Below are 25,847 nucleotides of genomic sequence, written 5' to 3' on the forward strand. Positions count from 1 at the left end.
AGCCTGGGATTCAGCAAACTCTGTTGACTTTTCCCGTACCAGAAATTCTATCCCCTCGCCTTTCCGAGCTAGTGCGCTGCTGGCGCTTAGGTCTGTTTTCCGCCCCTTGATGGTTTAATGATCCTCCTCTGGACCTCCTACATGATTTACCTTCCTTGAGGTTTAGGGCCCTGAAGTGCACATTGTTCTAACGGAAAGGGAAATAAGATTCTGTACCAAGGGCGAATGCTGTTTCAATTGCAACTTCTAGTGAATCTTTAATATTATAAACATCATAATTATAACACCAGCGACAGCGGCTAAGGCACACGGAGCACAAGCTGAGGCAGGCACCATGCTAAGCACTGAGCCCTCCACAGGGGTTGGATGCAGAGAACAGGCTCTGTGTTAGGTACTTCACATACATTCGCGTATTTCAACCGTGAGATCCTACGACACAGGGACGCTCTTAGTCCCATTTTGCAGATTTAGGGGGGCTAAATAATTTGCCTATGGCTTCACAGCTAGAGGGCAGAGGAGCCAGAAATCAAACCCAGACGGTCTGGCCCTGGAGCCAGACTCATAACCACAAGGCAAGACTTTCCTGCGCTACTGTGTGTCTTTGGTTTGTTTTCTTTTTTTTTTTTTTTTTTTAGTAAGTCCTCTAAGCCATTCTCTTTTAAGAACCAGTGCTCCCAACTTCCCTTCCGACAGCACCCGCTCTAGCTGGGGGTCCGCCGTGCCCTCCACCGAGGGAGCAGTGAAGCTGCTTCGCCTCTTTTCAACATGCTCCCCACCCCTGCTCCTTCAAGCTTTACATACAGTTTAGTCCCATTGGATTGGTATTTCACTGTTCAGAAAAGATCTGTGTTTCCTGAAAACTTGATGCATTCAGTGTTTTTCTTTTACCAGGTAAGTTTACAGACGATTAAATAATACTATGAATGGTTCCAGGGTCCATTCCTACACAGGAGCTACATTTGCATCTGAAACTTACTAATGATCTGCTGGGAGAGCCCATTTTAAATAAAAGGAGAGCCCATTTTAAATAAAATTTAAATAACCACTGGCATGCACCCTACCTGCATTCTTATTTAATTCCTCGAAGAATTTTCAGAGAATAGTAAAGGAAGTCTCCTCACTACCAAACCACGCTGTTTATTTAAACACAATGGCCTTGCCTTCAGGACCGCTGTGCCCTACGGTTTCCACCCACCAGCAGGATGAGGATGACTTTCTGTAATCTCTCCATCAATCTCAATCCTGAAAGCTTCCTGGCTCTCCAGGCTCCAGCACGTTCCCCAGCACACCCTTTACGTGTCCTGGGGGTACGTGGATTCTGCGCCAGCTGAAGGCAAAAAGTGGACCCTCCCAGTGAAACCAAGCTCCTGCCTGAGCAGCAGGCGGCTGCCCCATCCCCCCACCGGCTGCCCCATCCCCCCACCGCTCTGGGACAGAAACCCATGTTGCCTGCTCACCAAACCGGTTTATCTTTCCCTCTAGGCCCACGGCTAAACTGCACTTCCCGCCTCACTGCCTTTGAGGTTGGGCCATGCCTCTTAGTTCTGGTCCATTAAAAAAACTGCTGTTCCCATTCTGCAGAGTCCTCGGAAGCCACGTCCACAGACAGCAGCAACACGAGGTGGAAAATGCAAAGGTCCCCAGATGACCACGTGGAGCACAGCCCCCTAACGCCTGCACGGAATTGAAGAAAATAAGTCTTCAGCGTGATCATGAGTCACCTGAATCTGTGGACAGTTTTTTACTGGCCTATGCTAACACCCCTCTCCTCCCCGCAAAACGGTCTAATGTCCTTATGTGACAGGATCACCAATAATCAGGTATCACATTACATCAAACTAGATGTAAGTTATTGAAACAAATGGTAAAATATATATATGTTATGGACAAAAAAATAAACTTATGCACCTCTGTGTCTTGAAATGCATGAAACCCTAGATTCAGAAGCATAAATAATTCCTGGAGATCCAAGTTGAACTATAAACCACATTTCATAATATTCCATAGCCAATCAACACCCAATTCAACATGCAAAAATACATTATTACATTGAGCCAATAAACACAGAATCCACCAAGGGGTTTTCTCTAAAAACTCTAAATTCAAATTCAAACAAGGTAATAATGAAATAACTTTAGCGTACATAGAGTATAGTACCTACAGTTGGCTCCAGATCACAGAGCTAGAGGAGTCTTAAATATTTCCTAATCCAGCTCCAGCCTGAGAGTAGGCTCAAAAACATCTCAAGTCTCTGGATCTGGTCTCCGTGTCCCAATCACAATGACATGAGTCCTCAGGATTCAGGCACTGGCTATTAGTTTTGCCAGGCCTGATAATGGCCCTGAGGTTACGTGAAGGAATGTCCTTTCCTGCCGTTTGGGTGGAGTGTTCCGATCCACTGGTACCGTGACAGAGCATATAAATATGAGGCAAGTTTGGTGAAACATTAACGGCCGTTAAGCCTGAGTGGTGGGTGTGTAGGTTTTCACTCTAACGTTCTTTCTACTTGTATATTTGAACACTTGTATGACAAAAAGGAATAAAGGAAAAACAAATGGCCTCCCCTATTTTTTCCCGCCTCAGCCCCCTTGGGCTCTAGCTTCCTGGCACGACTCCTGGATGTCCATCCCTCTTCCCTGGGAGCCCCTGACCACGGGCCCTTCTCAACATCCTCCTCGTCTGCTGGGATCTTTCTGGATCACTGTTCCATCCTCCCAACATGCCCAAATGAGATCAGCGCATTCCCAGAGATGGCGGCCAAGTCATTTATAAGAAGTGCAGACAGACCAGGGCCAAAGGAGGTGGCGACAGGACAGAGGGAGCCTCGGCCCACACAAGTCGCCCACCGCAGAGCAGCCCAGCAGCAGGGGAGTCGGGAGACCCGGGCGGCCCGAGCGCCTGAGGGTCTGGGGACTTGGGATGAGACGGAGGCTGCATTTCCCAGGGGCCTGGACACAGAGTAGAAGGGGTGGACTTCGGAGAGGGTCTCCTACGAGCCTGGAAGAGGTGAGGATGACGGAAGAAAGATGGAGAATCTGGGGAAGGCAGGGCGGGCATTCAAACCAAAGGGAGATGGATCCAAAGGCCACGCCCAAGCCAGATGCACGGCCACCCCTGCTTAGTCCCTTCACGCTGATCTCTAGATAAAGTCCAGCTCCTCCGCAGGACACACGAGCTTTGCACAATGTCGCTCCACCTCTTCTTTAGCCATGGCTTGGACACCCAGCTCTGACCTGCTCACAGCTACCCAAATTCCCGCCTCTGCGTGAGCTGTTTGTTCCTCCTGCCACAGAGACCAGCCCCCATGGCCACACGGCTTCTGCGCCCGGCTTGCCCCTACTGTCCTGCAGGGCTCCCTCACCCAGCACCTCCTCTCAAGTGCCTCGGTCCTCGGGGGCACCCAGACCCCAGACCCCTGACCTCAGTGCCTCCCTCCCGATAAAGGCCCAGGTGACAGACCTGGCCAGGCACCCGCAACCTGCCCGTGTCCGCCTGCACTACGGTCATCACCGCCCTCACCTCTCTCTCTGCTTCTGGTGTGTAAATGCCCGGGGAGCTCTCCGCCATCACAGCAACCCTAGGCTTCGCAGGGTCTGAGCAAACAGGTACTAATAAAATGTGTTCAACGCATCAACTGAGAACATGCCTCCAACGTGGGCTCGGAGCGCACGTGGCGGGGGAAGGGGGCTGAGAACAACGGTGACGACGGCCGGCGGAGCCAGGAGTCAAGGGGCGTCCTGCTGTGAGGTGTCCCTCCTGCTTCAGCCCAGGTGATCCTCTGCCGGCTCCCCGGGCGGGTGACCAGCGCTCGGCGGTGGTCGCCACCCCTCCTGCCTGCCTCCGCCACCAGACCCGCTTCTGGAGCACAGCTCCCGTCACACACAGCTGCCTCCCCCAGGCCCCGCAGTGAGTCACGCAGGAACCTGCCCCGTGACCAGATGGTTAAGAGCTCTACCATAGAAACGCACAAAACAAACAGTGAGGGGCCAGGAGACCCTCAGGGGTGGGGCGGCCGTGCGAGGCTGTGCCGGCTGTGCGGACGGGGCCAGACCCAGGCGGCTCCCAGACCAGAGCTCTGTGCAGGGGCTCGGCCGGCTTGCGGGGCACCTGGGGACACAGCTTGGGGATCCACTGATGGGGCGGCTCTCTCACGATGGTGGGATCCCATCACCTCTCAAGGGATGCAAACCGTGCTCAGAATCTCTGAGATACGGACGGCAGCGCGGCTCTGTGAAATGCCAGTGCCACTGTGACTTCAAGGTAGCCTCTCCGAGTCACTCAGAAAAACCAAACATGCTACTTAAAGCTGCCCTGGGGTCTCTCGAGATCCCCAAATCCCACCTCTACAGCAGGGCCACCACTTGCAAAAAGGGTCACCTAGAAACTCATTTCCTAAAAGAAGAGTTGTTTAGTGACAACCCATCAGAAGGTGGTGAGTAAACCCAGACTGCCGGCTATGAACGCACTCCATGATAGCAAAAATTCAGGACAGAGAGGCTTTCCCAGCGAGCCTGATGTTGGGCCCAGTCCCCAAACAAACAGAAAACGGAAACAAGACGTGTGTGTCAGCCATTGGCACGGCAGGGTGGGGTACTCCTACCCGCTACGACAGAGGGGGCCTCAAAGGGGCCACGTCTGCAGGAGGACGTGTGACCACCCCACTCAGCGCTCCACGTTTCCACGGACCCCGCCCACCCATGCAGATACACGGCTGATCCAGGGCGCACTCACCCGCAGTCTGATTGCACTCGAAGTTGATGATGCTCATCCGCTGGAAGCCGGAGCTGCATGCATCGCCCCCGAAATATACCAAGGTGAGGTCTCCGTCTGAGTACCTAGGTTTTTGTAATACACACACGCAGACGTTTGGTAGAACCAAGAAAGAAACTTGAATCTTTAAACATTTCTACAGTAAGCCTTCGCATACCGTGCACAGATCAGCGCCGACACAGAACAGCGAGCCCTCTCATCGGCTGGGGAAGAACCGTCTACAGGAAATGAATTCCGAATGGACGGGCTTCTCGTCCTCTTACTTCAAAGTAAGAACTGGCTGGGGAAAGGCACTGACGGTTTTGCTAGGACCGTGAGGACTCTTCCGCTCTCATTTTTGGATTTTGTACAAAATAAGTCATGCCCAAGAAGACACAGCTTTTCCAGCAACTGCCATAAAAAGTCTGACCTGAGGGATCCTGGTCCCTCAGGTCAGAGACACTACATTTTGATAAAGGTTTTGTGAAGGTAACTACCGAGGTAAGGGTCACGAGAATTGTGATCAATGCGTTTCCTAGTTGTTCAACACTTGTGTGTGATGCCAATGGTGTTTCAGATTCTCAAACCGCCAGAGAAAAATCAAAACTCCTCGGAAACGTAAATTGTAAACTACAAAAGCCAAATCAACTAATGACACAGCTTTCCTACAGTACGGTTCCCTACAAACAACAGATTATAAAGCGAACCATATTAAAGAAGCATTCTTACTGTAAAGCCAGGAAAAACATCCACCTGGTCAGGGACAAACGGCACTTGCCTGACTCATGCAGGAAAATCATGCCAGCTTAACTGATTTCCCTGTGCTTTGCGGAAAATGGAAGGAGAAGGAAGGCAGGGGAGTATGTTATGTTTCACAGAAACACGCACGATGCACTTAAAGTTAACGTGAAGGCCATACGCACCGAAGGGTTTGATTCTGGAGCTTCCCTGCCACTTTGACTTGAGTGTAATCTGACTTCTTCACTTGGCAAACCGCAGCATCTTTCCCACCACAGATGGGTGCTTCAGTTCCTCCACAGACATGCAAATGAAAAACATATTCCTCTCCCTCTGCAGTATAGTACGAGGAGTTTGAAGCTGAGGAAAGGGGGATAAACAAGAAGAGGCTCTGTTACGCATCAACCTTGAAACGCCCACCCCCGGGCAGGGGGAGCTCGGCCCCTGGGCTCTCATTCCCTCTCCCACCTCCCGGCCCCCAGCCACGCACTCACCTCCGAGCTGGCTGAGCGGCCGGAGGTCAAGGGCAATGTCGTGCTGCTCGCTGCTCAGGGAGCAGCTCCGGCTTTCCAGGTAATCCCTGTGGCAGGCGTACTCGGTGATCCACTCGATTTCAAAGCGGCAGTTGGATTTCGCCGTGAGCTTGGGAAGGGTGCCCTATCATGAACGAGGTGAAAGGAACAGAATTACTTCTTTTCGTGAAGCTTAAATGCAGATGTTTCTATGCTTCTGAAAAGCCAAAGGTATGCTATTGGGGTCTGACATTTTTCTGTTTCCTCCGACTGCATTTCCTTGGAACCCCTCCAGTCCCTTCCAGAGTCATACGCAAGCGTCCGCCTGTGAGCCCGCCCTGAACACGGTATTACCCGCCCACCACGCCCCTGGCAAGCAGTCATGATGTGTGAAGGGCCTGTGGTCCATGTACTCCTTTCAATCACAGGTGAATCACGGTATCACCCACCCACCCCCCGCCCCTGCTCGCTGGGTGGACATCACTGAGCCTGCATGCATCTGGGGAGATGGTCCCTAACCCCTTTCCACGGGAACGTCCATGGCTCTCGGGCACATTTCACCCGTCTTCAAATCTGTTCCTGCCCCTGGGTGAAGCCAGGGTATATCACCCACCGCAAACCCGGATTCTGGGAAGGATGCCATGAAGTCACTGTTCACTGGGGTGCAGTGCCATCTTCTAACCTTCCCTGGGAGAAAACGGCTCACTGGCCTTAGCATCAGGAGTAGCTGTGCTGATTCCAGGCCCCTCACTCTGCAAACGTCTACTAAGCACCTGCTACGTGCCAGGCACGGGACTAAGTGCCGGGTTTACCGTCACATGATTAGTAAGGTGTAGAGCTGCAGTCCAGCCCCGACTACTGACTCAAAATCTATGCTTTAACCCCTTGGCTCAGAGCAGTCAGACGTGCATACAGTGATGTGGACCAAGTGCTGAGTGAGAGAAGCTGGACACCACACGCTGTGTGACTCCACTTGTGTGGGATGTCAGGAAAGGCGAGACAGAAAGGTGGTCCACAGCTCTGCCAGGGCTGGGGGAGCAAGGGGGTGATGGCAACCGGGCACCAGGCTTCTCTGGGGTGACGGAAAAGTTCTAACACGGACCATGGCGATGACTGTGCAATTCTGTTAGTACACTAATAACCGTTAAATTGTACTTAAAACAGGTGTATTTTTATAGTACGTAAATTCAATAAAACCCTTTTTAAAAGATCTGTGTGGCAAGGTGAATGTTTCCTCAAGTTCCAGCTCCTAAAAGCATTCAACGAGCCAGTGCAAATTCTTCAGTAAACCTTCAAGTATTAAGGGGTCCAAGCCCACGTCACCCAAGTTCTTCCCAGGGAACAGTCAGGCTGGAAACAGAACCCTTAGCTCCACTGACAGCCACCAGCCCAACGGCCTCACATCCCATGGAGAACAGAGGGGAACTCTCCATTCTCTCCCTCGTGAGAGTGTGAAATGATTTCTCACTGAATGCAGCCCAAGTAAGAAAGGGAAACACTAAAACCACTGCCGGCTTAGAACATCTCATCAGGCTCAAAAGATTTTGATTCACATCTGTAGGATGGATAGTATCACATCTGTAGGATGGATAGTATAAATAAACAGTCCTCAGTATCACGTTCAGGACTAACGCTGATTACTGGTCAGTCGGGTCTCTGCTGAGCTGACATCACGCGACCCTAGAAGTCTGGGGACAACAAATGGAAAGCTGGCTGGACTGCACTTCTGTCTCCATACACCACCCCTACACACACACACACACACACACACACACACACACACACACACACACACACACACACACACACACACACACACACACACACACACACACACACACACACACACACACACACACACACACACACACACACACACACACACACACACAAAACAGGCCAGTTGCCAGCCAGAAACCAGAGCAAATTCCACGTTTGTTTGGGGGGAGGGGAGGACATTCTTTGGCAAAAGAATTCAGCTCCTCCTACTTCATTCTACAAGGAGAAGGCAGAAATAAATTGGAGGAAAGCCCTACCCTTCCTCCCTGGGGATGTCTCCCCTCATCAGCACGGCATCTGCGAAGACACTTAAGCAGCAGTGGACCGGTGAGACACCCCTGGGCACGGGGCCCAAGGACACCCCAGACGCAGGCCCTACCCTCAAGGAGTTCACAACCGCACTAGAATTGAGTAAACAGCCAGAGGACAGGGTAGTCAATCTGCCTGGGAGAGTGCGAGGGGGGAGGGGGCGGGGGGGGCAGGCAGGCGACGGGGTGACACGCTCCACTCTGAGTTGGCAGGAACCTCCCTTCTGGCACTAATTCTCCTACACTGGTACCCATCCCCGGAACCTCAGCCGCTGGCCCGAGCCATTTCTGCCAGGTCTACACACCATCTGTACTACTCCTTTCTTACTATGTTTCTATAAACCAATTAGCTATTTTTACCTTGCCTCATCTGAAGCAATAACAGATGTGAAATCACAGGTTTAGGATGATACATACAGTCTTTTCAAATATTCATTCCAACCAGCATCGCTCTACAATTTTTTAAAATCTGTCTATGAACCACTTAATATCTCACTTGACCCTCGAACCGAACACCATTCTCTTAGCATAGACACCCCTCCGGGTCGTTGAGAAACAGCAAACAGCAAGCCAAGCACGTGCGTCCGAGTCCATCCCGGGAAGCATGGCTGCCACCTCCACGGAGGCATCTGTCCTGCACCAGCCCCACCCTGACTTGTGCTCACGCCACTGGGGCGTCCTCTCAGACAAGCCACTCACCTCTCTGCGCTCCGACGGGCAGACAAACGTGATAGTCACTGCCGGGCTGTGACCCTCACAGAAGTCTGGATGAACTGGCCCTTCTTTCACATAACTCAGGACAAGTCTGGAGGATACACGTCGAGAAAAAGAGGGTTAGGGTTACAAAAGTACAAATTACATTCCAATTAGTCTGCTGCCTGAGCCTTCAGCTCAAGCTTCTGTTCTCCTTTTCCCCGGGTGTGCGGAAAGGGAGAACAGAAGCTTACAATATGAAAGAAGCCATAGTACGAAGTAACTTAAATTTATTTCCATTTGGGAAAAAAAAATTTTTTTTCTAAGTAAACTTCAATGAGTGCTTAAAAAAAATAAGTAGAACAACCAACATATAAACTTAAATACTAAGAAAAGCTGTTTGAGTACAACAAAAAAGATTATAAACAATCGAACAAAACAAAACAAACACAGCCCAGCCAGCCAACTGCATTTCAGCCCACAAGGCTACACGACCACTTATTCTCTAAACGACCACTTCTCAGGGCAAGTCGAAGATCTTTTCTTTTTTTTTTTAAGCCTGAAGACAGCCCAGCGCGCTGGCGACACGGCCTCCCGCGGCCAGGCAGAGCCTGGAACCGCCCACGGGGGTGCTGGCCTCGCTGTGGGTTGTGGCCGCGGCTCCCGGTGCACCGGCCACAGGACCACCAAGAACAGATGACCTTCCTTTCCTCTGAATACACGCTTAGGCTTTCGCTCGACGCCCACACTTTCCGAAGTCGTCTCTAGCCCTCCCAGTAGGGAAGGACACCCATTTATCACTTAGGACGGTGCGAGAGGCTGAACTGTGTCCCCGCAAACTTCGTATGTTGAAGCCCTAACCCCCAGGACCTCAGGATGTGACCGTATTTGGAAACAGGGCCTTGGAAGAGGTGAGTAAGTTGAGCTCACTGCTGTGGGCCCTCATCAGACAGTATGGGTGTCCTTATAAGGAGAGGAGATCGGGACACAGACACACAGAGGAGAGGCCGTGAGGGGACACGGGGAGGTGGCTGTCTACGAGCCGAGAGGAAAGGTCTCCGAAGAACCCGCTGACAGCTCGGCCTCCAGAACTGAGAGGAAACAAATTTCTGCTGTTGAAGCTGCGCAGTCTGTGGTACTTGCTGTAGCAGCTCTGGCAAACGAATACAGACGCACATATAGAAACCTCTCGGATGTTTTTAAATTTAGGTTAGGCTCCAGCTCTTTCTGGGGACAGAAGTGCGATCTATCGCACACGGTGACACACCACTCGTTCCAGACTAGAACAGGTGCAGCGAGGCGTTTACCAAAGACTCCTGGAGCAGGGAGAAAATCAAAATCCTTGATCCAAGTTCAGGATGTGGTCACGTGTGACACACTGGAGGAAAACCTCTCCCCGCCAAGAGAGGTACAAACGCATGAGAAGAATGTGTGTAAGCAACACAGCTTATTAGGAGAAATGAAACATCCCCACCGGGAACTAAGGAGCGCCCCCTTGTCCCAGTCGGGAAGCAAACTCTGCACCCAGAAGGGCGGTGGCAAAGCGGCCCTCCTGTCACTCGCCTCCAGGACGGTGTTTTTAAAGAACAGATAAAACCACGGACATAAAACCAACGTCACAGGTGACAAAGAGGGAAGATACCCAAACGCACCTTAAGGTAGGTGTGACTTCATGAAGTGGATACCCGTATGGATATGGGCTGGATCATGACATACATTTTCCTGCCTAAGTCACCAAGCCTACATGACTCAAACAATGACCAATCACTTTACAAGCATATGCGAAGTAGCAACTCCGCAAGCCCTGTTGAAAAGGGATATGCTTGCAACTCCCTGAAAAGCCAGGCTCTTGCTGAAGATTACACGTGCCACCAGCGGACCGACCTGTCATTGCTCACGAGCTTCAGTCCCTCCTTGGGCCGGCCGACGTCGAACGCCCGGCCCCCTCTCACCAGGCAGGCGGCAGTGCCGGTGGGACAGGAACGCACCTCCGGACTCGTGGCCCGTAGCGCCTCTGTAAAACGTGTGACACTGAATCAGAGAATGCGTCAAGTGTAGCAATCACACTTAACCTTAGGTCCAGGGTCCCTTGTAAAAATTATCAAATTTTTTTAAGTCTCCATAACTGATATAAGGTAGCAGAGGTTTGGAAACCAAGAAGAGTAGGATCACATCCCATCCTGAGACCCGGGGCAAGCCAATGACCGATCTGAAAGTGGAAAATGGGAACAGATTTCCTGCTCTGCAGGGCAGCCGGGAAGTGAGGGCGAAACAATGTAAGATGCTCACCCTGTCCCTGGTACATAAGAGGTGCCTATAAAGAAGAACTAAGACGCTACTACTGGTAGCTAAGGGACACAGCCCGTCTCCTAGAGCTACAGGAGCCTTAGAACCACCTACAGACAAGAAAATGCAGGGTCTCCATGGAGTGGACTGGTGGAAAGATGAGCAGATTCACGGAAACAACCTACGGACAGCTCTGGGTTCGAATCTTAGATTCACCCCTTTCTGTCTCTGTAACTTTGGTCAAACTACAGACGGATCCAATTGCCAGGGCGCTACCTCACCAGTTTGGGGGTTTCCATGTCTCCTCTGCCCCGGCAGCTCTCAGCACCCCCAGTACCCAAATCAGCCAATTCTCCCCTCATCGTGAGAAGGAAGGTTTACTTAAGAATCCTGAAACCCAAAGCATCTGGCAGACAGAACACGCTGGCATGGCCAAGGGTCAGAATGGACTTTGCGATGGCATCAGAATTTCCTGGGGGCAAAGGGGAGGGGTTGTGCAGAGAGCATCTTTGGGGACAAGCTTTCTTAGGGGCCCAATAGGTGACAGGGTTATCCACAAAGGAATACGGTGCAAGGGCAAAGATACTGAAGCCTCCAGAGAAATCCTTCACCATCCCCACCCACAACGCCCCCAGACTCAGACCTATGTCTCTGCAAACGTTGATGAACAGAGAAGTGTCCAGGTCAGAGTCGTCCACCGAGTAAGCACCGCTGATCTTGATCAGTGGGTTTAAATCATGCTTCTTGAGCTCCCTGTCAAACACGTAGCACGGCACCTAGGAGAGACAGGAGAGAACACAAGTCTTCGACACAAACCTTCCTGGGGGCCGCAGGCTCAGCAAAGCCTATGCCCCACATCATGGGACACCCGTCTCCACGCCTTAGGGTCTCCGGGCCGTGAGGTCTCCTGATGACCGCAAAGCCGAGGCCGACAGGGCTCCGGCTGCTTCCGCCCACCTGTTCCCTCCCAGCCGCGCCATCCCTGTCCCCCACGGCGTGCTGCCCTGCCGCCGCCCCTCACACACGTCCTCCCTTGTCCCCACACCCCCGCGGCCACCACGCCGCAGCCCTGCAACCAGCGCAGACGTTCCCGCCTGCCCACCGTCACTGTCCTCTCTCCCTCTCCGTCACCCTCTGCTGGACGCAGCCACTACCCACTCTGACCCCACTACCAATCTCGGCCTTCCCCCCGGCCGCAGGCCAATGGCCTTCCCCTGCCCAAAACTCTTTCTTCACTTGGCTGCCTGGCCTCCAGGGGCTCCTGGGGTCCCTCTGCCCACAGCCTGCTTTCTCAGCCTCCTGGGAATGTGCCTCAACTTCCTTTGAACGGACCCTAAATGCAGAGGTATCCCACGGCTGACTTCTCAGCCGCGTCCCTGTCTATGCTCATTCCCCTGGTGACCTCGTGCACGATGCATTAGATACCCGCCGCCACTGGCTCCCAAGTGTATGTTTCTGGCCGTGACCTCTCCCCGCAAGCCCAGATTTCACAGCCAACGCCAGCAGAAAAGCGGTGCTCACGGGCAGACTCTGCAGACAGAATGCCCGGGTCCAAACTCCGGGGCTGACACTTAGTATGACCACAAGCCAATCGAGCCTCTGTGCCTCGGTTCCCCCATATGTCAAGTGGGAATAATTATAGTAACTATCGATACCTCATAGGGTTGCTGTAAAGACTGAACGAGTTAATACACGTAAAGATCTTGGTGCGGGTGCTGGTGAGTCAACGTCAGTGTCATTTGTTGTTATTTACCGTTGTCACTTCGATACACAAAAGCATCTCAACTTTAGCATATTTAAAATAGGCCTTTTTTCCCCTCAAAACCTGCTCTCATCCCAGCATTCCCCACCTCAGTAACACACAATCATTCAGCCCATTGCTCAGGGCCAAACTATGAAGGCCACGGAGAACCCGCACGTTCCACATCCAAACCATCAGCAAGTCCTCTCAGCACTTTAAACCCAACCCTGGATCGGCTCCTCCGTTACCACCCGTGTCCAAACTGATATCACCTCTCGCCTGCAACAGTCTCTTTTAACAGGACCCCTGGTTCCAGCTTCCATGTCCCCTACCCCCAGCCAGTGTCTCCACAAGCACCAGATCAATCCTTCTAAAATTGCACTGGGTCACATCACTCCCAGCTCAAAATCCACCAGTGGCCTCCCATCACACTGAGGGTGAAATCTCAGCTCCTCCACGGTCTCCGACCTCGGGGACCCTCCACGCAGCCACGCTGGCTTCTGGGTGCAGTTCAGCCCCATGGAAGCAATGCTGCCTCTACCTGGAATGATTCCCTGATAGCCCCACGGCTCTCTCACTGCGTTCACGCCTCAGGTGAAGTGTCACCTGCTTAGTGGGGCCGTTTCTGACATCGCCAGCTCTCTTCTTCTTCACAGCACTGGTGTCTATCACCAGGCACCCCCATCTGCTAACCTGAGTGTAAGCTCCCGCAGGACAGGGGCTTTGTCACTGCTGTAGCCCTAAGCAAGGCTTAGGACAGTACCCAGAACCTAACAAGGGTCCGTTAAACACCTGTTCACTAGCATGAAGAGAAGTTCCTCCTCTGGGCCTCTAGCTGGATTCTAATTTATGAGCACTCTCTCATCTCTATGAATGAATGGTCTTTTATTTTTTTTAAAGTCAAGGAGTATATCAAATCACATTATACACTTTAAGTATATGCAGTTTTATTTGTCAATTATACCTCAATAAAGCTGGCAGGAAAAAAAGGGGGTGTAGGAGGAATGTCAAGGAACCCATTACAGGTGGCAAGACCCTGTGCTTTCAAAGTTCCACCAAATTCGGAAGGCAAAGCATTCAAGCCCAGAGATGTGCCCCCGCGTAAAGGCCCAGGTCACCCAGTCTTTATGTGAAACATCCCCATATCATTCTAATCACCTCAGCCAAGGAATAATCTAAAAACTCATGTTCTCTGCCATCATTTCAAAACAGTTTGTTTCATCACTTCCTATGGATAATTTTCCTTAAACTGTCCTTTAGAAAACTGAAGCTATTCACAGGCAGGTCCATTTACAAAAGTTAACTGCTTAACGTTAATGTTTAGCTTTTAAATGTTTCTCGGAAAGATGCTATCAAACCCGCAGGAATGCGCTGACCCACTAACCCTCTTCCCCTGTCCTGTGTGCAGAGACTTCGTGGAGCGCAAACGGATGGAACCCAAGGACATTCGCCCCCTCGGAGCCCCAGGGGGGCACCTGAACTCACTTCAACCAAACCCTTAAAGCAAAGTCTCCCGTTGCCTACAACGCTGACCAGAGATCCTGATGCCAACCAAGGAGGGCGAGCATGGGCACAGAGCAGGTGAGGTCAGGAGGCCAGAACCACACCTGGCACTACGTCCTGCAGAAAGGCAATGGAAGTGCAAGAAAGGGAGGACTGCAGACCCGGAGGAGGTTCTAGTAAAAGTAACCCACGTCCATAATCCTGCAAACCTAAAGCTTGTCAACCCCTAGCAGGATAATACAGAAAGCATGAACTCAACTCAGCGGGGCAGCAATTCAAGGAAGGAGACAAAGAAGCAACTCTCCAGCTACAAAATAAAGAAGAGGGAGCGGGACGGCACACAGCAGGAGGGAAGAGGGGGCCACGCTCCTGAAACTAGCTCCATGTCACCGAAAGGCTTGAGGGCTTCCAGTGAGCCACGCCTGCGGACACCCAGCTCAAGGCCGTGAGCAACTTCTGGCTGTCTCCCGACTCCAGGAAGGAACAGGAGACACGCCCAGTGCAGCGCCCCCCAGAACTGGAGGGAGCATCGGAAAAACAAGCAAGGCTCCTGGGGAAAGTCCTCCCACTTCCTGCTCCCCCGAGCAGAGCAATGGAGACATTCATCAGCGCAGGAATGCAGCGGCCGGGGAAGGAGGCTGATGCCAGCTCCCCACACTGCACACTGAGTCACCCTTGTTAACGGTGTACGGCTGTACATTAACCGTATTTATGTAACTCCGGTAAGACCACCAGCTTGCCAGTTCTGCATTCTCTGTGTTCCCAAGAGTAGGAATGGTAAGGGATGTACGTCCACGAGCTTTTACAGAAATTATGATCTAAAACGACCCCACCAGAATCCACTGAACAAGCACCACACCGGTGGGTTTAAAAGGCACTTTTTGGAACCACCGTGTTCTTTGCCCATCACACCATTCTAAATCTGACAAAGCCAAACCAACAGAAGAAATGAGGAGATATAAATAAGGTGTGGAAATCAAGGCCACACTGCCACTAAACCAAATCTAGGTTTTTTTTTAAAGGAATGATGAGTGTTTCTACATTGCATATAATTTTTGAAGTTATATCATAGCCTGCAAGGTTTAATCAAATCCTACTGAAGACAGAGAAAAGGGACTGTGCTTTATAGTCATCTGCTAGCGGTGACAGCGCGGCTTTTGCAGCAGCCTTCATGCTCTCTGGTTCTTCCTGTCTAATTTAGCTACACCTAAGGCAGAGTGATGCCCTCCATACCTTTGGTCTATGAGCTCCATGAATGCAACAACCCTTTCAAAATGTAATGAAATTCCTAATGCTTAGCCCACAACATGCCCTCAGTAAATGAAAACTCCATGAATAAAGCCCAGCTGCCAACCAGGCCCAAAGAAATGATCACTGGGAACATACCAACATTCCTCCTGCATCTTTGGATCAGCTTAGCTTCTAAGAGAAGTTAAACGTCACTTCTGAGAAAAACACAGACTGTATCTCCCCGTTCCCACCCCCCAAAAAGACTTAGAACAGGGGTCAGCACACTTGTTCTGTAAACATGTTAGGCTTTGTGAGTGACGTAGGTCTCTGCTGTGTATTCTTCTCTGCTTTCTTTTTTTACAATCCTATAAAAATGTAAAAACCATTCTTAGTTCTGAGGGTGTACAAACACAGGATGTAGTTTGTGACTTCTGACCTACAGCACAAAGAAAATCAAAAACAAGTCACTATTTCTTTATTTCTTTGGGGAAGCAATTATTCCCTAGGTGGTGGGAAACAACTGTCAGTTCAGCAAAGCAAGGTAAAAAGAACGCTCGGTGAAAACAGGAAAAGTGGGTGTAATAACTGTCAGTTGGAGAATCAGGGCCCAAGGGAAGGAAGCTCCATGGGGCCTGGAAGGCCTGGGGTCTCACAGGAGAGCAGGAGGTGTCTGGCACTGTGGTTCAGAGATGCTTTTCCTGCCGTTAACTGTACACTGGCAAACAGTTTAAGCTAACTTTCAAAATGCAAAGTTTAAACTGGACACCATCTCCTACTAAATATCGGTGTCATTTCATTAGGCCTCATTTCTTTCCACACTTTGAACTTTCTTCCCATTGAACATTCCTTACACTCGCGGAGGCAGACCGCCTTTTCTTTTGTAGATTGCCACAGCTGAAGAGTCGGTGATAACTTACTATTCGTAACTAAATTCGTTTTTGTTTTTTAATCTCCCGCTCCCTCCTCCTCCTCCTCCGAATCCCCAAATTCGGTTTTATCTTTTAAGAACAAACATCTCTTTTTGCCCTTCTGAAATGACAACACTTTAGGTCCTCAGCAGAAGTGACTGATTACTCTCATCTGTCAGTTCCTGGTTCCTGAGTCTTTGAACTCAACCCTTCAGAACAGAAAACTAACAGAGAAAAGTGAGAAAACTCAACCCATGAAGACTGTTGTCTGGGTGGACACAGGAAGTCACCTTTAAGACCCGGGCTGGTGGGGGTGGGGAGGCGGCAGAGGAAACTGCCCTCCGGCACCAGGGAAAGTCAGAGGCTCTAGGCTAGGGAAGAGGGTGCTTCATCGATCACCAGGAACACGTGACCAGATACCAGAGAAAGAACGGAAGTAATGATGACAGTCGTCTAGTCTCTGAGGTGAGCTGGCAAAGAACTGAAGGGCCAGGCACACCTGACCTGGATCCACAAGGCGTCCAGAAGCCACCCCAAGGCTGAGGAGGTGCCATCCGTAGGTGGCATGATACCTAAACCCAAGCTCGACTTGTGACTTAGCTCTTGAGTTGCATGGCATCAGAAATCAAGAACTAACCTGCTCTACACAAGTGAGCCATTCCATTTCCAGTCCATCCTGTGTATTTAAGATGCCCTGTCGTAGAAATAAGAACCATCCAGGACAACTTAACAATTAAATCACATGGTATCTCTGCTCAAATGGAGTTTGAAAACCACAAAAAGATTTCTACCCCAAAAGGTTGGCATCAGTACTTCAAATCCTAAAGCTCCCAGAATGTATTTCACAAGCATGTAACCTTGAAGGGCCCTTGTTACCTCTTTATTTGCTTTAAATATGTCTTTCTTGCAGGCTGCAGTTGTCCTCCACTCGAAGTAATGCACACAGTCTGTTGCAGTTACAAATTCGGGAGTTCCCTATTTAAAAAAAAAAAAAAAAAAAAAAAAGGAAAAATAAGTTAGCATACTGCATATTGTAAAGTGTTCTTTTTCTTTTTCTTTTTTTTTTTTTAAAGTCAGAAACAGTGAAGGCTAACGAAAAATTTTAAACCAGCAGCGGGAGGTGGGGAACGACACACAACTGTTTTAGTTAAACAAGGTCATCAAGAAGTTCCCAAACCCAAAACTTCTGAGACAAAAGCTTCATAAAATCATGTTGGAATTTGGCTATAAATGATCCAAAACTGTTCTACTGCCCCAACTATGCAAGTACAGTAAGCTCATGGGAAGTAATCTTCACTGACCTCCCACTCTCAAACTCCAAATGTTCTCTGAACCAAATGCCAACAAAACCAAAGCCAGAAAATGTGACCTCATGCTTCCTGGAAGCCGAGGGAGGAGGCCCATCTGGACCTGACCGAGCTCGTACACCAGCCTTGCTCAGACGCCCCTGCACTTGAGGGCGGCCCCTCCCAGCAGAAGGGGACCAGCGAGGACTCTGAACTGGTCAGCCACAGTGTGGCTGGCTGATAAGACATGGCGGGGACTTACCTCTGTGCGCCCATGTGCAAATCTAAAGAGTTCTGTGAATTCTGGTTCTCACAGGGTGAACACAGAATTCTTGAAGACAATTTACTTAAAATTCAAACAACAAGCTAGCTTATTCTGTAACTCAGACCTCCAGATTTCATACCACTGCAAACAGATTTTTTCCCAAGGTTTCAACATGGGCAATAGTGCAACTGATAGGCTGGTCCAAAGTTAACAATATAAGTTCTATTTTTAAAGTTCTTCAGACAAGACAGTATGGCCCTGAAAATGCAACAGTCACAGTACCAAATTCTAAAAATGATATTTCAAAGCAATCTGGTAACTGCGTAAGTTTCACTCAACCTGATTTTTCTGAACACGGATTCTTACTCTGATTAGAGAACATTCACAGGGTTTGTACACAAATTGCTTTTGCTAAAAGCTAGCAATCATTTGCTGAGAGCCCCTTTCTAAACACTAAAGATTAAAATCAAAAAATCACATACGGGCCTCCCTGGTGGCGCAGTGGTTGAGAGTCCGCCTGCCGATGCAGGGGATACGGGTTCGTGCCCCGGTCTGGGAGGATCCCATATGCCGCGGAGCGGCTGGGCCCGTGAGCCATGGCCGCTGGGCCTGCGCATCCGGAGCCTGTGCTCCGCAACGGGAGAGGCCACAACAGTGAGAGGCCCGCATACCGCAAAAAGGAAAAAAAAAAAAAAAAAAAAAAAATCACATACAATATGCAGATAGTGAGAACACAAACATCATGCTTTAAACAATTAGGTCCCATTTCAACACTAGTAAGACCCCAAAAGTTGGGAACCCCATTACCCACTGGCCAAGGCTTCTTCTAGATAGATGTTAATATGTTCCATTTAATGTAAATGAGGACAAATGTTTAAAACAATAAACACACTGCCTTGAAAACTATCAAAATAAAAGGCTGGGAGAAGAAGTTTCAGAAAGAAAAAAAAAATGTATGCCTGCAACATAAACATTAAACAGTGCTTTGAGTTTAAAACACCCTAATCTTTACACTGTAGTTTTACACAGGATGTGGGTCAAGTTTCACTTAAACCTTGTAACTATAGGCTTAGGCTTTGTTTACTTATTGGTTCTTAATGGTGACGGTAATTAGGCTGGGGTTTCTGTTCATCTGTTTGCTCGCGTTTTTAATTTTGCTCACTTAGCTGTCCTAGAATACCCGCTACAGCGAGAAGGCCCCAAGGACAAACATTTTTAAAAGAAAGATTATAAAAGTGCCTCTGTGTGGACTCACCAAGGTTTTCCCACATAAGAAGGTGATGCTACTCTGGATTCTGTGATTCTGCTCGCAGATCACTGGTGTGCTGAATTCCAGGAGAGATCTGGTTGTATTCTTAAAATGAGAGTCACCTATTCGGAAAGAAAAGAGCATGAACAAGCCACAGAACATTCATAACCATAAAGCTATTTCCAAGCATGAGCAGATTAAACATGGCACTATAATTCATTTGAAAGCTTACCAACTTACAAACTGCCCCTTCCCCAGAATTCTCCATCTCAGGAATGGCATCCCCACACAGCCAGCTGTTCAAGCCCCAAACACATTGCACTCAGTCCTATCTTCCTCTCACCTATCACATCAGAAAGTTGTATTGCTTCTACCTGCACCTCAAATGCATCCACCTCTCTCCTCTACAACTACTGAAACCACTGTCACCTCTCACCTGTATTCTGGCAACAACCTCCTAATTGGGCCCCTTGCCTCCAACTCCTGTCTCGTCCCTCACCATCCTCCCTTCCCCATCCATCTTGCACCAAAAACATAAATCAGAAATATATAGCTCGGCTGCTGAAATTCTTCAATAACTTCCCATCATACATGCTATAAAATCAAAATTCTTTAGAATGGTCCATAAGTACGGTGATCACTTCTCAGTTTGCCTGGGATATTACTGCAATAAAAAGTCTCTATAATATCAATATGATGGTAGTTGGCATAGGAACAAATAAACTGACAGACTGTAACAGAGATCAAGACACCAGAACAGAGAGCACACAGACATATCTATGAGTCAAACTTTGATATACAATAGAAGTAACGTATCAGGTCAGTGAGCAAAGAGACTGTTCAATAAATGAAACTGGAAACAAAATGGCAATCCATACAGGAAAAAGGATAAAAACGGAATTCCTACCTACCACTGTATACAAAAATCAAGTCTAAATGAATTAAAAGACGTAAACATCAGAAACCAAATTTTAACTCAGTAAAAGCTAGTTATCTTTTAGATCTTAATGTAGGAAAATACTGAAGACTCAAAAGCATTAACTACAAAAATATAATAAATGTGGCTTATTAAATTTAAAAGTTTATATTCATGAAAAAATAGCTTAAGGAAAACTATTTAAGCTATTTTAAAAAAATAGCTTTAAAAAGTTTAGAACAAGTTATAAACTAGGAGATACGAAGAGCTGGCAAAGAACTAGCATCAAGAAGATATATACTCACACACAAAAACAGAAAGTTTTTTTTATAATTCTAGAAAATAAAACAAACGACGTCTGACAGAGAGAACACGCTGAGAGGAGAGAGAAGGAAACCCACACCTAGTCACCGTATGGTGATTCTAATATCAAAGGCAAAGATAAAATTCTAAAGCTTCTGGAGGGAAAGAATTGATCACATGCAATAGATAACTCAATATAAAATGGACAAGACATGATCAGACAGGAGAAAAACACCTTCATAAATAAAGAGGTGTTCAACATCACTGGTGATCAAGACCATGCGGCTTACCAATTCCAGCCATTCTATCGACAAAAATTAAATACCAAATGTGGGAGAAGAGAAGGTCCAGAGCTCTCCTGTGTTGCTGGTGGAAGTGTGAACTGGTACAATCACTGCATAAGTGGGCATGGCATTGTGTCCTATCATTGAACATTCATGTACCCTAAGGCCTAGCTTTTCAACTCTTAGGTAAATACATAAGCGAAAGCCATAGACGTACACATGACAAGAAACATGTGAAAGACCATCTCGTGTTCTTCACACTAGCAAAAACCTGGAAACAGGGACTCACTCCCCTGGTGGTCCAGTGGTTAAGACCCTGCGCTCCCAACGCAGGAGGCCCAGGTCCGATCCCTGGTCAGGGAACTAAGACCCAGCGCAACCTAATTAATTAATTTCTTAAAAGCCTGGAAACAACTCAAATGCCCATCAGAAGCGTGGACAAATTAACTTTGGTAGATCTACAATATTACGTAGGACTCAGAGGAATAAATCACAGTGAAAGATAATATAGTTGTTTTTCAACAATATAATATTGTTACCACTTAAGTCCCAAAAAATTACACACAGCGTGATACATACTTTCTATTAAGTTAAAAACACCACATACAGCCAGACATTTGAGAAAGAGAGACAGACAGACTCTGGGAAAGAGAGGAAAGAAGAAAGAAAATGTTCAAATACAGGATGTGAGCGAATGATTACCTCCAGTGAAGAGAGACAGGAGGATGGAAGACCACACAGACAGTGGTTATAGTCAAGGTCCTAGATTTTGTTAGAGAAGGGGTTCGTTGCATTATCCAAAACAACTAATTAAAAAACAGAAAGAGGTTACTTTACAGATTGATGATGAGTGCGTGTCATGACCTCAGGATTACAACTGGTCCAATTTGATAAATACGTCAGAGATCTTTAAGAGAGAGAGACAGAGAGCAGAAAGGGTAAAACTTAAGACGCCAATGGAGAGCGGATAATGGCTTTCAGACCCACAGCACCATACCAACAACAGTACAGCGGTTCTTTCTCCTGCCTGCCTACGTGATTCTGCCTGCCAGAATCGTCCTTCTCTGCCAGAAACTCCAGGGTTCTGTTTGAAAATCTTTTCTCGACCGCATAGGCGCAGATGCCCTGAGGCGGCGGCGGGACCGAGGACAGCGCCCGTAGCCCCGCCCACAGTGGGCGTGCCTGGGACCGGGAGAGAGGGTGGGGCTTCGACGCGCCCTGCAGCGCTGCGCTCCGGGATACACGGAGGGCGGGCTAGGCCGGTGGGAAGCGGCGCGCAGCGGCCAGGAGGGGGCGCTCCCGGGCTGCGGGTCCCCCACCTTAAAGACCCTCCCCCCACGCCTCCTGTCCCCCCACACGGCGGCCCCATCCGGCCCTGTGCCCAGAGCTCCTGGGGGCTCCTCATAACTGCTGGGTTCGCCCTGAAAAGAAAACGAGGAGGGCCCTGGCCTCAGGCCGGGAGGGATCCGGCAGACCTCTTGCCACCGCGGCGCGGGGCACCGGCATCCCTCAACGTCAGGCCCCATCGGCATCGCGCCCGCCTGTCCACCTTGCCTTCTTCCTCTGCCCGCTCCACCTGGCGGCCAGGACCGACTGCCGACCCCGGCACTCGGAGAGAGGCCGCAGTGCACCGCGGCAGTGAACCGCGGCAGACAACCGCGGCAACCGGCCAGCCTGGCCGTCCTCCCCGGACGAGAGCCGGGCGAGGACTGCGGGGCGGCGGCCAGCACGCCAGGCCCACGGCCAGCTCCCGAGGACGGCGCCAAATGGGCTGGGCCGCGCTCGCCGGGCCCGCCAGACCGCGCCGGGTCCTCCAGACCGCGCGCCGGGCCCGCCAGACCACGCTCTCCAGGCCGGGTCCGCCAGACCAGACCGCACTGGCGGGGCCCCACCAGACCAGACCGCGCCGGGTCCTCCAGGCCGCGCTCTCCAGGCCGGGTCCTCCAGACCAGGCTGCGCGCCCCAGGCCCGCCAGACCGCGGTCTCCAGGCCGGGCCCGCCAGACCAGGCCGCGCTCGCCCAGGCCCGCCAGGCCGCGCCGGGTCCTCCAGACCGCGCTCTCCAGGCCGGGTCCGCCAGACCGCGCTGGGTCCTCCAGACCGCGCGCTGGGCCCGCCAGACCGCGCGCTGGGTCCTCCAGACCGCGCGCTGGGCCCGCCGGACCGCGCCAGGCCCACCAGACCGCGCGCGCCAGGTCCTCCAGACCACGCTCTCCAGGCCGGGTCCGCCAGACCAGGCCGCGCTCGCTGGGCCCGCCAGACCAGCCCGAGCTCGCCGGGCCCGCCAGATCGCGCCGGGTCCTCCGGACCGCGCCAGGCCGTGCGCGCCCGGTCCTCCAGACCACGGTCTCCAGGCCGGGTCCTCCAAACCAGGCCACGCGCGCCGGGCCCACCAGACGGCGCTCTCCAGGCCGGGTCCGCCAGACCAGGCCGAGCTCTCCAGGCCAGGCCGCGCCGGGTCCTTCAGACCCTGCGCCCCGGGCCCGCCAGGCCACGCTCACCAGGGCCCGCCAGGCCGCGCCGGGTCATCCAGACCGCGCTCTCCAGGCCGGGTCCGCCAGACCAGGCCGAGCTCGCCCGGGCCCACCAGACCAGACCGCACTGGCGAGGCCCCACCAGACTAGACCGCGCCGGGTCCTCCAGGCCGCGCTCTCCAGGCCGGGTCCTCCAGACCAGGCCACGCACCCCGGGCCCGCCAGACCCGCCCGACCGCGGCCTCCAGGCCGGGCCCCCCAGACCGGGCCGCGCTCACCTGGGCCCGCCCGACCAAACCGCACTTGCCGAGCCCGCCAGGCCGTGGCGGGTCCGCCCGACCGCGGTCTCCAGGCCGGGGCCGCCAGACCGCGCCGGGTCCGCCACACCACGCGCTGGGCCCTCCAGACAGCGCTCTCCAGGCCGGGCCCTCCAGGCCGCGCTCGCCCGGGCCCGCCAGACCAGGCCGCGCTCACCCGGACCCGCCAGACCCGGCCACGCGCTACCGGCCAGGCCCCGGGAGGTCCTCCCGACCCTGCGCGCCAGGGCGCCCGCCAGGCCACGCTCGCCCGCACCCGCCAGACCCGGCCACGCTCCGCAGCCCAGGCCGCGCCGGGTCCTCCCGACCCTGCGCGCCAGGCCCGCCCGGCCGCGCTCGCCCGCGCCCGCCAGCCCCGGCCACGCGCTGCCAGCCAGGCCGCGCCGGGTCCTGCAGACCCTGCGCGCCAGGCCGCGCTCACCAGAGCCCGCCCGACCAGGCCGCGCTCCGGGCCTGCCAGGCCTCGCCTGCCACCCTCGCCGTCCGCGGCCGAGCCCAGCCGAGCTCGCAACCCGGCCTCGCTGAGGCTGCCGGGCCTGGCAATCGCGCCTCCACCTGCTGCCTCGGGGCCCAGCTCGCGGCCGCCGGGCCTCCTCAGCACCTCGCTCAGAGCCTGCCAGCCAGGCCGCCAGCCCTCTCCGTGCTAGTCTCCGACGTGCTCCAGCAAGGAAGGCCTCCCTCGCTGTCCACCCTCCCTCCTCTATTGTATCGTCTTTCGACGTGTGCTGTTCACGTGTTATTTCACCAAATTAAGAGTCCCCTCTGTCCAACTTTCCCCTACAGCCACTGCCGCACTTTTCCGCTCCTCTTTACACGAACACGCTGAGATTTCTACTCTCGCTTCTACCAGACACTCCCCTCCCCTTGTCCCCTGCACGGGCTGTTCCCCCAGAGCCACGTGACCCACTGCTTTTCGGCTTCAAGTCTTTGCTCAAATGTCACTTTCTCAGCGACACTTACCCCAGTGAATATTCCTGAACACACACTCCTGAGACCCCCAGCACTCCTGACACTCCTTTTCTTTTTTACAGCATTCCTCACAGTCTGATATACCACTGAGCCATTGTTTGTTCTTGTCTGTCTCCCACGCCACTAGAACGTAAGCTCCATGAGAAAAAGGATTTTTGTCTGTTTTGGTGACTGATTCAAATATCTGTTACAAATAAATAAATGAATATTAAGTGTTGGCTGTTTTAAAAATATTTATATATACATATATCTGTCATGGTGTGACTTAACCAAGTAAATCAATAAAGTATACTAAAATTTATTGAACTATCCCCATAGTTAGGCTGTTTCAGCATATCTGCCACAATTACCAATGCTACAAATAATGTTTTGGTACAAAAATCTATGTACAGTATTAATTCCTCCATTGTTGGTAAGATTACAAAAGTACATTACGGGAATCGAAGTTTTAAAATTTGACGGACAATGCCAGACAACCAGGAGAGACTATAAATGAGATGAAAACATGAGTTATACCTAAAAATCCACCAGATATCATCTTAAATATCCAACAGAATTATATAATTTTAGAAAATGAAAGCTACAAGAGGAAAAGGTATTTTCACATGTTAATAGGGACACAAAATTCAATCTAGTGATCAACCTGGATAGCTGTTGTAGATTTCTGTGAGTGAGTGCACACAAGAATCAGACAGTATCATATGAAGTCAAGGGTCAGGCTCCTTAAGAGTAAATGAAGTCACATGACCGGCAACTACAATTGAATTCACTCTATCCTACACCCAGGTCACCTATAAAAAAGCCAGTCAGAATCCCAGGCTTTGGTGGTGAGTAACCTCACGTAACATCCTTCCTTAGTGGGTCTGCTACCTTGGTTAAATGGGCTGGTAACAGCCTTCATGAAGTGGACACCTAGTTTTTAACCCCCAGAAAGATTAATTAAATGAAAACCATGGCATTAATATTTAGGATTTTAGGAGGAATGTGAAAATATTCAGTATTTTTACATACTGGCAATGTCTAATTTTATAACTAATTCAAAGGTTATAACTAAGCAATTGATTTAGAATTGTGACAGTATTTGAACAACTAAGAGAACTTCAGGTTTATCATATTTCTACATTTAAACTATTAAATTTTTAAGAATTATTATTAGTCCTTAAGTTTTCACTGTCAGATCAGACATCTGAAGTACTTTAAAGAGAAATCAAATACATAAAATGTATAAATCACTTTAAAATGTGAAGATGATTCAATTCAGTTGTAAATGGAACCAAATGGTTGTTCACAGACCCCATATAAACGACTGCTAAACTCTGTTAGATTTATATATGTAAC

The 25,847-nt window shown here is 50.7% G+C and overlaps 1 protein-coding gene across 1 annotated transcript in view; it reads right to left on the reverse strand.

Moving 5' to 3' along the window:
• IGF2R (insulin like growth factor 2 receptor) overlaps positions 1-25,847 on the reverse strand; it is a 110,186-nt gene that overhangs the window by 60,378 nt on the left and 23,961 nt on the right. Inside the window, exons 3-10 of the mRNA XM_060115321.1 lie at positions 19,254-19,369; positions 17,324-17,422; positions 11,709-11,841; positions 10,664-10,793; positions 8,786-8,891; positions 5,982-6,144; positions 5,673-5,847; positions 4,732-4,835 (exon numbers count right to left, since the gene is read on the reverse strand). Of these exons, the coding sequence (XP_059971304.1) occupies positions 4,732-4,835; positions 5,673-5,847; positions 5,982-6,144; positions 8,786-8,891; positions 10,664-10,793; positions 11,709-11,841; positions 17,324-17,422; positions 19,254-19,369 (1,026 nt within the window). The remainder of the gene's footprint in view (positions 1-4,731; positions 4,836-5,672; positions 5,848-5,981; positions 6,145-8,785; positions 8,892-10,663; positions 10,794-11,708; positions 11,842-17,323; positions 17,423-19,253; positions 19,370-25,847) is intronic.

Source organism: Mesoplodon densirostris, chromosome 12 (assembly GCF_025265405.1).
Source record: "Mesoplodon densirostris isolate mMesDen1 chromosome 12, mMesDen1 primary haplotype, whole genome shotgun sequence".
NCBI lineage: Eukaryota > Metazoa > Chordata > Mammalia > Artiodactyla > Ziphiidae > Mesoplodon > Mesoplodon densirostris.